General features: G+C 54.3%; 2 protein-coding genes across 2 annotated transcripts in view; one reads left to right on the top strand and one right to left on the bottom strand.

Annotated features, from left to right (window-relative positions):
* Positions 1-302, bottom strand: part of ORC6 (origin recognition complex subunit 6) — a 5726-nt gene extending 5424 nt beyond the window's left edge. Inside the window, exon 1 of the mRNA XM_015564700.1 lies at positions 130-302. Coding sequence (XP_015420186.1) covers positions 130-302 — 173 coding nt within the window. The remainder of the gene's footprint in view (positions 1-129) is intronic.
* A 2803-nt stretch (positions 303-3105) lies between these two features.
* The window catches only part of VPS35 (VPS35 retromer complex component), a 14321-nt gene continuing 5324 nt past the window's right edge, over positions 3106-12102 (top strand). The window contains exons 1-11 of the mRNA XM_015564701.1: positions 3106-3561; positions 4404-4500; positions 5237-5360; positions 5727-5909; positions 6845-7058; positions 8184-8267; positions 8920-9029; positions 9790-9886; positions 9983-10131; positions 11435-11642; positions 11911-12066. Of these exons, the coding sequence (XP_015420187.1) occupies positions 3106-3561; positions 4404-4500; positions 5237-5360; positions 5727-5909; positions 6845-7058; positions 8184-8267; positions 8920-9029; positions 9790-9886; positions 9983-10131; positions 11435-11642; positions 11911-12066 (1878 nt within the window). The remainder of the gene's footprint in view (positions 3562-4403; positions 4501-5236; positions 5361-5726; positions 5910-6844; positions 7059-8183; positions 8268-8919; positions 9030-9789; positions 9887-9982; positions 10132-11434; positions 11643-11910; positions 12067-12102) is intronic.

The raw sequence follows: 12102 nt of genomic DNA on the forward strand, positions 1-12102 counted from the left end.
AGGAAATGCCCACGGGAGGGACCGGAGCGGTGCCCCGGCCTTGCCCGGCCTCGTCGCCTCCCGGAGCGCGGTGCCTGCCAGCGGTTTCTAGGGACTCGCTGACGTGCGTTTCCTGGAAGGACGCGCTACCTGGTCGCTAGTGACGCGTGGTCCTGGGCACCTGGCGGCTCGCCGGTCTCCCCAGTGACCACATCCACGTGTCCCCCTCGCTGGGAGCGGCATTCTCCCCCCGCACAAACGGGAACTTCCCCAAAATGTGTGCCCGGTGCCTGGTTCCCACGAGGGCGAGTTGTCACTTGCATTTTATTTCCGAGTCCGCAGCGGCTGCGGGATGTGTGTGTGTGGCCGCCGTAGGTCCGTTTGAAGGACCTCGGGTGCACCGGGTGCAGACGGGCCCTGGACGCGGCTGCCCTTCCCGCGTGGGGGCCGGAGCGCAGCATCGATGTGGACTCACACCCGTCGGGTGGCGTATTGCTCCGCGAGGCCGTGTGACTCCTCTCCCAGACGGTACAGCTGGGAGCGGCCGTCCGAACAGAGCAGACATGGAACTGGGGTTTGTCAGCTTCCCCACGTGTATAGACTGACGCGGTGTTTGGTAACGGGAGCCCTTCATTGAGGCTCTCCTGCTATACGCCCCGTTTCTGTGCCGGGGGACCGGGCCGGAGCGGGGAGCCAGACCCACCGTCCTGTGCACCTGCATTTTATTGGGAGAGAAAACCCGAGTGCCAGGCTGGTCACTGTCTGCCTTGGGCAGGTCACTCAGTGTCTTTGAGCCTTACTTTTGCATTTGAAAACCAGTGTTGCCCGGCCACGGGCGTGGCTCAGGGGTTGAGCATCCACCTATGAACCAGGAGGTCACGATTCCATTCCCGGTCAGGGCACAGGCCCAGGTTGCAGCTCCATCCCCAGAGGGGGGCCTGCAGGAGGCAGCCGGTCCATGATTCTCATCGCTGATGTTGCTGTCTCTCCCTTTCCCTTCCTTTCTCTCTCTCAAATCAATAAAAAGATTTAAGAAAAGAAAGAAAGAAAACAAGTGTTGGCCTCGTTGGCTCTTCCCATCCTGGAATTCTAGGATGCAGTTCAGTTCGTCCAGCACCTTGTGTGCCTTGTACATCAGGACCGTGCCCAGCGCTGGAACTGTCCTCACGGAGCTTAGGGATCTGGGGAGGGGGGACAGGTGGGTGGAGGATGGAGGGCCGCGGGTGCTGTGCCAGCGCCACAGCCCTGTGCTGGGTCCTGGGGCGGTGGGTTCCGGGGCGGTGGGTCCCGGGGCGGTGGGTCCCGGGGCGAGGCCGCCTGGGGAGCTGGGAAGGAGCCTGGGAAGGACAGTGCGCAGGCAGGTGATGGTCTCCCTCCTGAGCTCCGCCCCCTGTCGGCCCTGCTCGCCCTCCTTCAGTTGTGTTTTGTGCCGTATGTTTCCAGCTGCTCTTCCATGAAGGTGGTGGTGTTCTGTCTACTTGCGAGTGGGTCATTTTCACTTTGCCGTTGACTTGGGTTGTGTTGTTAGGTTCCTGCCGCCTGTGAGCGGAGAGATTGGCCAACAGCCGAGGCGTTGGGACGAGTGGAGATGATGGTTGTGTCCAGGGGCTATAGTAATACGGTGGCACCTCTGCAGTGCTTGTGCTAAGTGCATTTCCTTCCTTCTTCGTAGCAGTGATGTGCGTGCTCCTGGTCTCCCCGTTTGATAGCAGGGGAGATGGAACGGAGAGGAGTTTTGTGATTGCTGAGCTCACAGTGACCTTGGCTTTTCTCTGCGCCTCACACCTGTGTGGGCCTGGGAGTGCTGTCGGTTTGGGTCTCGAGCTAAAAGGGGCCTACTCGCCAGTGTCAATTTGATCTTGATTCTGTAGCGTTTCCATTTTTTCTTTAGCCGTTTTTTAAATTAAGGTGAAGTTTACGTAACATAAGCCTCTTAAAAGTGAGCAGGTCAGTGGCATTTTAGCACAATGTTGTACAACCCCCACCTCGGTCTAGTCCCCAGACATCTGTTGCCCAGAGGAGACCCTGGGGTCCTCCTTAAGCCGCGACTCCCCACGCTCCCTCCTGGTGACCACCTACGATCTTTCCTGGGGCGATTTGCCTGTCCTGGATGTTTCATACAAACGGAATCATGCGACATGTGGTCTTGTGTCCGGCTTCTTTCACTTAGCACGGGTTTCTAGGTTCACTCCCAGAGCACGAGTCAATACTGCTTTCCTTTGTGCGATTGGATAGCATCCTGTTGTTTATGTATACCATAGCTTGTTTATCCACTCATCTGTTGATTCTCTAGTAGTTTTCTGTTAACTTAAGGGTTCTGAACGTTCTAATACCAGCTCATCCATTCACTCGTTGGGCGTTTATGAACATCCATTAGGTGTCAGGCAGTGTTGGGGCCCAAGGATGTACAGATGACCATCACTTATAATTATAACGTGACCCCGTTGTGGTTGAGGTGCACACACAGTGTTTATGCAACAGCGAGAGGATGGCGGTTAATTCTGCTTGACAGGCGGGTCTAATTCATGTTGGGAGCAGGTTTTCGCTGACGGCACAGATTACCTAGACATGCAGGCAGGTTTACAGTCCTGAGTGTGCAAAGCACAAGTGCTATTCTTGTGTTACTATTAATTACTATATTACTTTTTATATCAACAACTGTAAGCTACTTCTGCCCCACCCTGCGTGTGTCCGTATCACTGGGTCTGTGTTTGAAGTGATGAGCGAGGCACTTGGAGAGTATCTTGCCTGCTGCACTAAGTCCAGCTAGTTTCTTCCTAGCTGTTCAGTCCTCGTTATGTCCTGCTGAGGGGTCAGTGTTCCATAACCCGCTTCCTTGGTCTAAGGAGAGACCAAAGTGCAGGTGGAAAGTAGTCTAGAGAGGAAGATGCTTTCAGAGATGCGGGCAGAACGGAAACCTTCACAAGCCTGGGCTTGGTTGCCCGGCCGGCGTGGCTCAGTGGCTGAGCATCAGTCCATGCACCAAGAGGCCCCTGGCTCGGTCCCCAGCACGGGGCACGCATGAGGCAGCTGACAGATGTTGATATTTCTCTTTCTCCCTCCCTCCCTCTCTCTCTGAAACGTCAATAAATATATATGTGTGTGTGTGTGTGTGTATATATACGAATGGGGTTGTTTGATAGCTGCGTTTGGGGTGGATTCAGAGCGTGCCAGCAGAACCGAGGCAGCATAAACTGGCCCTCGGGTTTCTTCGAGGCTCACCTGTTAGGGGGATGCTCAGTCAGTCCCGGAGAGAGAATACGTTCTCTGCACACGGGCCTCCTCCTCCTCAGTGTCGCGCTCACCTCGCGACCAGGCACAGCGCTCTGTGCAGTAGTCGTCAGACACTGGGGTGGGTTTGGGGTGTTCCTCGGGCCGAGCCTCCGGGGCAGCCTGGGGAAGGGACCCGGTGAAGCTGTAGGCACAGCCGAGCTGCGAGAAGAGAGTGCGGTGAGACTCACGGAGGCGGTTCTTGCTTTGCAGCCTACGACACAGCAGTCCCCGCAGGACGAGCAGGAGAAGCTGCTGGATGAGGCTGTGCAGGCTGTCAAGGTGCAGTCCTTCCAGATGAAGAGATGCCTGGTAAGCGGGCGGGTGGGGCGCGGTCTGCGCGCACCCACAGGTGGTGTGGCCGGCGGGGGACTCGCGTGCTCGCCACTGAGCTATTCCGCTGTGTGCTACCTTGAGGGCTTTTCTTCTGTTCTGGGTGTATTTTTTGTAGACACTCGCTTAAGGATTATACTTACACCTATTTACTTACTTTCCAATTCCAAAAGGAGTTTTAGATAGGGCAGGGGATAATCCGTAGAAACTATGGATCCGGGATTAAATGTAAGAAATGGGCCCATGTGGGCTGGTTACAAGTCGCTGTGATGATGATGCTGACAACCATCTCTGACGGCATCTATGGTTTCTAAGGCTGAGTGACAGGCTTTTACCAGTTTTACCCATCGTGTGGCTTTCCTCGCAAACGAGTTGGCACAAAGAGAAGTCGTGGAGCAGGGAGCACAGGTGGGCGCGGAGCTGCTGTCTTCTGTCTCTCTGTATGCACCGTGCTTCCGGGTCCGAGGGGATTGTCCTCCAGCTTCTCAGAGGGTCTGGAAGCTGTGGCCGCGCCATTGCCAGGACAGTGTCCTGCCCCACAGGAGTGGCGAGCAGCTTCCTGATCCTGGTCGCAGGGGAGCCGAGTCCGCGCCGCTTGGGCCGCAGTGGCGGGGGGTTAGGGCTGGAGCTTTGCCAGGACATGTAAGGCTTGCTGAGCCCTGCACCTGCTGCCACTCTGGGTCTTTTCCTGTTCAGTGGAGAGAAGGCTGGAGTTCTGTGTGACTTAGCTGTTTAAGTGCTGCAACAAATACCGGTGAAGGAGTCCCCTAACCGTGTCAGGGTTTAAGGCGCGCTTCTCATCAGTTCTGTCCTGTCTCTAGGACAAAAACAAGCTCATGGACGCGCTGAAACACGCCTCCAACATGCTCGGGGAGCTGCGGACCTCCATGCTGTCGCCCAAGAGCTACTACGAACTCTGTATCCTTTGAGCGGGAGGGGCACACTGGGCTTCATCCTTCCTGGTCAGGCCACCTTGGTTTGCTCCTGCGTTTTCCTGGATTGTGTCATCTTCGCTGTCTTCAGCAGAAGTGCTCCCTCTCCAGGCAGAGGTGCTAAGTGACAGAAAGAAATCTCAGTTTTGGAGGCCCTGCTTCTGTGACTTTGCTACTTTATTTTTATTTTTTTAAAAATATATATTTTTATTGATTTTTTACAGAGAGGAAGGGAGAGGGATAGAGAGTCAGAAACATCAACGAGAGAGAAACATCGATCAGCCGCCTCCTGCACACCTCCCACTGAGGATGTGCCCGCAACCAAGCTACATGCCCTTGACCGGAACCGAACCTGGGACCTTTCGGTCCGCAGGCCGACGCTCTGTCCACTGAGCCACACCGGTTAGGGCTGTCTTCGCTACTTTCATGCTGTTTGTTGTGCCTCAGTTTCCAGAGCCTTCCTGAGGGCACTGGCAGCTGGTTCTTTATGACAGCTCCGATTCTGTCTCAGGGCTCGCACAGGGAAAGGGAGTCTGGGATGTGTCGTTGCAAACCCGCCAGCAGAGGGACAGGCAGCCCTTGTTCTGTCTGCTTTGCCCCACCAGACAGACAGCTTTACAACCTCATGTTCAAATAGCTGCCCGCTGGCCGAATGGCTGCCACGTGTCCAGGGAGTCGCTCAGCGTGGCCTCGCTTTATTTGAGCCCTTAACCCGCGGAAAGACATGGCTATTTCTGATGAGCTGCACTACCTGGAGGTCTACCTGACGGACGAGTTCGCCAAAGGACGGAAGGTGGCGGACCTCTACGAGCTGGTGCAGTACGCGGGCAACATCATCCCTCGGCTGTAAGTCATGGCGCTCAGGGCCTCGCAGAGGGCGATCACTTACTTCTCAGCCGGATTAATGAGGAGTGTGGGAAACAGAAAGGAATGGACATATTTTGTTCAATGTCTTGACTAGTAGAAAAGCGAATGTGACAGTTATTCCTAATGCGTGGGAAGGCGATGGTTATAGATGTGTGTGTGTGTGTGTGTGTGTGTGTGTGTGTGTGTAAACTCGGGGGGTCAGTGGTTATATTTTCTGTCCATCTATTTTTGTCATCGTGCAGGAGAAAGCCAGGCCCGCCTTGTGTCCCGAGTGTGTTTGCCTTCAGTGTGCCTGGGCATGCGCCGTCAGGCTCTGGACTTGACCAGTGTCTCCTCACATCCTAGGTACCTGCTGATCACGGTGGGCGTGGTGTATGTCAAGTCCTTCCCTCAGTCCCGGAAGGACATTCTGAAGGACCTGGTGGAGATGTGCCGGGGGGTGCAGCACCCCCTGCGGGGCCTGTTCCTTCGCAACTACCTGCTCCAGTGCACCCGGAACATCCTGCCCGACGAGGGGGAGCCCACCGAGTGAGTGCCTTGCTTTCCCGGGCGGAGGCCGGGTGCTCAGGTCACTCTGACGCCGCGCCTCCGTGTGTGCTGAGAGGCGCGTGTGCCGCACGACGGGGACATCTGCCTCATCAGGGCCTGCTTTTCTTATTGATCGTGATGGAGGGCATTTCCCATTCCATTCGATGGTCTTTGAAAAGATGGCTTATTAAATGCGTTCTGTTTTTGAAATTGTATTTACAGTGAAATAATGACGTGTGCTTAATGCTTTCCGTGAACTATCCAGTTTTCATGCTGTTCCCTGCGGGTCCGTCAGTTTGTACAGTTTATGGACTGGCCTGCCAGTTACCCAGAACAGAAGTAATTTTCATGGTCTAAGCACACAAATTAGATATTATCTCCCAACCAGAACAAATACAAGTTCAGCAGCGGAGAGATGCATGTGAGGTTACTGGCTTTGTTAGGATTCTCCTCCCATTTTGAAGGTTAATTAAGCAATCGGTAACAAATGTTTGAAAACTAAGTTCCCCGCCTTAGGAGGTGTGGAAACAGGCAGGAAATGCATGGCCTCTTCCCTCCCTCGCCAGGCTGACGGTTCAGTTGAAACATAAGCTATTTCACAGTAAAATGATGTCGTTACCAGTAGGCTGCGTCAGGTGTTTTAGGCTTTGTGAGCTAAGGGAGTTGTTGGAACAGCAAGTCTGGTTGGTGCGGGGAAGGCGTGGGGAGTGTTTTGTCCCTTTAACAACTGTGATGTGCTGGGTCCTCTCCCTGGCATTTGCCCCTGGAGTTTGTTCCCCTTGAACTTGAACTCTGAGCTGGGGAGGTTGGGAGCCTTGGATGAAGCACCGGGCGTGAGGGGGAGGCGGAGGAGGGGGAGATGCACGAAGGGCGCTGGCGGTGCGTTTGTCCCGATGCGGACCCTGTATGTGAAGTCTCCCCCTGTTTCCTTGCAGTGAAGAAACGACGGGCGACATCAGTGACTCCATGGACTTTGTGCTCCTCAACTTTGCAGAAATGAACAAGCTGTGGGTGCGAATGCAGCACCAGGGCCACAGCCGCGACAGGGAGAAGCGCGAGCGGGAGCGGCAGGAGCTGCGGATCCTGGTGGGGACCAACCTGGTGCGCCTCAGCCAGCTGGAGGGCGTCAACGTGGAGCGCTACAAGCAGGTGTCTTCACGCGTCACCTCCTCTCGCGGCCGGAGGGATCACTGGGGTCTGAGTTTAAAAATCGAAATATTTTTGTGAAATGACATCGAAGAGGACTTAAATAAACCGAAAGATACGTTTTGTGTTTGTGGCATGGAAGGTTGAATATTACCAGTTTCCCTTTTTTAATTGAGATGAACTATATTTTGCTGTAGATTTACTCTAAGCTACGTAAGATCATGGGGTTGGTGAAAGGGATAAACACCTAAGTCTGGAGAGAAGAGAGCAGGGAGCCACAGACATTTTTTGTGAAGCATCGGAGAGGAAATACTGGTTACTCTGCCGCCTGGAACTGCTGTGCCCGTGGGTGTCGCTGAAGCCGGCACAGACGGGCGGCAGCAACCTCCAGGTCAGCCAGGCTGTGACCCCTGGAGGCGGCGGTCGGGAATAGACCACCCACATATAATCCACTACTTATAAAGGCAGAGGAGTTCTTTACAACAGATGGTTCTGGAATATGGGCATCTGTATGCCGACAAAACCCCTGCCTGTGACCCAGCCTCATACCACGAAAAAAACTAAAATATGGGCCAGAGACCTAAACCTAATTTATTAAAATCTTTAGAAGAAAACACAAAGGAAGTCTCTATAACCTTGGGTTAGACAGAGATTTCTTAGGATTTAAAAAGCACAAAACATAAAAGATAAAAGATTAATGAAAAGGACTTCATCCCAGATGAATTTTACTAAATAGAAACATAGGGTTTTTAATTTAATAATTCTCTGTAAAATTTAAAAAAAAATACTTTTATTGATTTCAGAGAGGAAGGGAGAGGGAGAGAGAGAGAAACATCCATGATGAGAGAGAAGCATGGATCGGCTGCCCCCTGTACGCCCCTCACTGGGGATGGAGCCCACAACCTGGGCCTGTGCCCTGACCGGGAATCTAACCGTGACCTCCTGGTTCATAGGTTGATGCTCAATCACTGAGCCATGCCAGCTGGGCTATAAAATTTTGATCTAGAAATGAAGCATGGATGAGAAAAATCTAAAATATGATTTTTAAATTAAAAGTCCAAGTGTGTTACTAGAGAGGTGACTTAAGATTTTGAAAATCGTATTTTAACTCTTACTTTTCTCTCTCAGATCGTCTTGACCGGCATATTGGAGCAAGTCGTCAATTGTCGGGATGCTTTAGCTCAAGAATACCTCATGGAGTGTATTATCCAGGTGGGTCACAACACTTCATTTATGTTCTTTATTTTTTTATTTTAAAGATTTTTAAAAACATTTTTATTGATTTCAAAGAGGAAGGAAGAGGGAGAGAGAGAGAGAAACATCCATGATGAGAGAGAATCATGGATCGGCTGCCTCCTGCAAGTCCCCCACTGGGGATGGAGCCCACAACCCGGGCCTGTGCCCTGACCGGGAATCGAACCTGGGACCTTTCAGTTCCCTGGCCGATGCTCTATCCACTGAGCCAAACCGGCTAGGGCAGTTTTATGTTTTTTTAAACGACCCACTTTATAGTTCATTAATTTTCATTTTTTTAAAAACTGTTGACAGAGTAGAAATGAGCTTTGCTGAATAAACAGTTCCTTTCTCCTGCTGCTCACTCGTGGTCTTTGTGTTCTCCCCACGTGTCAGAGCGTCACAGCCCGTTGTCCAGGTCTCGTTAGTTGCAGTGTAATTGTGGGTGCGCTGTGGTGATGGGATAGTCTGTCTGGGCTCATGTTTGGAGAGGCTTCAAGTATTTTACTTTAGTCCTCCGAGACTGAAGCGGTTGCTCCCACACATACAAACTTCCAGCACCGCAGTAAGTCCAGAATCTCATGTGAACTGTGTGCTTGTACCATCAGCTCTGATGTGATGTGGTTTCCAGGTTTTCCCAGACGAATTCCACCTTCAGACCTTGAACCCTTTTCTCCGGGCCTGCGCGGAGTTACACCAGAACGTGAACGTGAAGAACATCATCATCGCTCTGATCGACAGGTGAGAGCTCCCAGTGCCGGCGGGCGAGGTGCTGACCGGAGAGAACAGTGTGAGGCGCTGTCCTGAGTGACCTCCGCGACCTCTTCCTTACAGCACTGCTTCCGTGTCAGTGCGCCGTTCAGTCCTGTCAGCGTCAGTACCTACTCGTGCTCGCCTCACCTCGGCACGGAAGAGGTTTAGCGTTTAATTGTGCAGGAAGCATGGGATAATGAACATATATATAAATATGTTTTTATTGATTTCAGAGAAGAGGGGAGAAGGAGAGAGAGAGAAGCATCAATGATGAGAGAGAGTCACTGATCGACTGCCTCCTGCACTCCCTCCACTGGGGATGGAGCCCACAACCCCGGGCATGTGCCCTGACCAGGAATCTAACCGTGACCTCCTGGTTCATAGGTTGATGCTCAACCACGGAGCCACGCCGGCCAGGCTAAAGATTGTTGAATACATCTGTCACTTTCATGCATTTCTATCCATGTCTGATTAATCGGAGTTCAGAGAACTTGGCAGAAGTGGGCTGTTGGATACCAGTCCTGTGCGGAGTCAGGCTGGGGTAAAGCGGGCATGCAGGGGAGTCAGGCTTCACTGCACACTGTCAGCTGGGAGTGAACCGAGGAAGTGACAGGCTGCAGCCGTGTCCTCTGTGAAGCCCTTGTTCTGGGAGAAAGGCCTGTAGGAACAGGGAAGGCGCGGGAGTGACATGTCCCCTGGGACCCCCTGCTCAGCTCCCTGCCCCTGAGCAAGGCTGTCCTGCCCCCAGGCTAGCGTTGTTTGCGCACCGCGAGGACGGGCCTGGCATCCCCGCGGACATCAAGCTCTTCGACATATTCTCGCAGCAGGTGGCGACTGTGATCCAGGTGGGTGTGGCTTTGCCCAGGTTCCCGCCGGAACCCCTGGGCTGGGAGGTCCTTTTGTGCCTGCTTAGAGCGAACCCCGTGCTTTCTCCACCGCAGTCTAGACAGGACATGCCCTCGGAGGACGTCGTGTCCTTACAAGTCTCCCTCATCAATCTGGCCATGAAGTGCTACCCGGACCGAGTGGACTATGTCGATAAAGTTCTGGAGACGACAGTGGAGATATTCAATAAGCTCAACCTGGAACAGTGAGTCAGTTACATTCTCTCGTGAAAGCCCTCGAAGGCACCTTTTGTCCCAGATTTGTTTTCTTCCTCCGCTCCTTTCCGAAGGGTTAGGGTCTGTCTGTGTCAAGCATTTGTCCGAGGGCCATGCTTGGTGCTGGTCGGGCAGAGAGTGGGACTGATGATGTGGCTGCTGCCTGGTCAGGTGGTGGCTCATGGAGTGCAGGCAGCTCCCGGGACCGCGTCTCCAGTTCAGGCCCCTCTGAATAATGAGCGAGTTCCTTCTGAACCCGAGGGAGGCTCTTGAGGCCAAGCAGTAGCCCCATGAGAAGGGGTTCCAACAGATGAGTGGGCTGCGAAACGTAAGGGCGTGCAGGACGGCAGGTGTGGGAGTGACGGTGCTGTGAGATCCCTGTCTGTCTGGAGCTTTGATGCCATCAAGGAGAGAAGGCACAGTGGCCTTAGCGGAGCTCCCCAGGCCTGTGGCACCCTCTAGTGGCCACTGTGGGGACTTCCGAGCCCTTTGTCTTTCTCTGCCTCCCCTTCCTGTCCCGCCCTCCTTCCTGCGGAGTTAGCTGCCTCGTACAACCACTTCAAAATACAACTAATGTTCCACCTCGTGCCGGCGCCCTCCTTCCGCCTCCGGTGTCTGCTGCACCCGAGGGTTGCTTTTTCTTGTACCTCCTCGCAGCCCCTCTTCTCTTGGGTCTGCCATTTTTGTGTGACCCGAAAAGCATTTCAGATCTTGAATGACAGCACTGATGTCTCTGTATCTTCCCTGACTAAGTGCATTTTAAAGTAAAATTAGATAAATTAAAGAATTAGAAATCCCGATTTCTCAAATTCTCTCAATGGCCGCGGCCCCTCGGTCTCACAGAAGCGCCACAGGGGCTTCCTGAAACCTGACACTCGTCCTGAATCACCGCTGTCTGAAGCAGAAGCGGGAGTTGGCTTCCCCCCGTTTGGTGGCCTCGCTGGTTTGGCCTGGATTTTTCTCCCTACTTACCTTTATCCTGCTCACACAGTGCTTACTGGCCACCCCGGGACCGAGCCCCCGCCACCTCCTTCCCTTAGAAGCAGCAAGTTCCAGACAGTCATTCTGCCCCCAGCTCCACAGCCCGGCATTACTGAGTCGCCTTGTTGTCACTAGGGCATCAGGTGAATAAACGTGTCAGGACAGGCGTCTGGGAAAGAGGGCGTTGGGGCAGGGGTGGTGGTCCCCTGGGCCGTGTCTGTGTGAATGAGAAGGCAGGTGGCCGTGAGCTCAGCGCCGCCGCCTGTCTGCGGGAGCTGGTTCTGCTCGGTAAAGGCCGCCTGCCTCTCGCAGCATCGCCACCAGCAGCGCGGTCTCCAAGGAGCTCACCAGGCTGCTGAAGATCCCCGTGGACGCCTACAGCAACGTCCTGACCGTGCTGAAGCTGAGGCACTTCCACCCGCTCTTCGAGTACTTCGACTACGAGTCCAGGAAGAGCATGAGCTGCTACGTGCTCAGCAACGTTCTGGATTACAACACGGAGATTGTCTCCCAGGACCAGGTAGGAGCGCCGGCCGGCGTGCTGTGTGGTCGCAAGTGGCTGCTCGTGGTGGTGGGTACGGGAGTGGAGACGCGTGAGGAGGAGACGGGCGGCTGGAACCTCCCCAGAAGGAGGGCCGTGGCTGACAGGCACCGGCCGCGGTCCCTGCAGACGGGGCGGGGTGGGGGGGGGTTGTCCTGTGGATGCTGCCGGGCGGCTTTACGGCTGCCAGTCCCCTGACGGCGCTTGTTCTGCCGAAGGCTTCACCGAGGCTCTGTCGCACGCACAGGTGGACGCCATCATGAACCTCGTCTCCACGCTGATCCAGGACCAGCCCGACCAGCCCGCGGAAGACCCTGACCCCGAGGACTTTGCCGACGAGCAGAGCCTGGTGGGCCGGTTCATCCACCTCCTGCGGTCTGAGGACCCCGACCAGCAGTACCTGGTACGGCCAGCCCTGCCCACCCGCGGCCCCGGGGAC

This window comes from Myotis davidii, unplaced genomic scaffold (assembly GCF_000327345.1).
Source record: "Myotis davidii unplaced genomic scaffold, ASM32734v1 scaffold181, whole genome shotgun sequence".
Taxonomy (NCBI): domain Eukaryota; kingdom Metazoa; phylum Chordata; class Mammalia; order Chiroptera; family Vespertilionidae; genus Myotis; species Myotis davidii.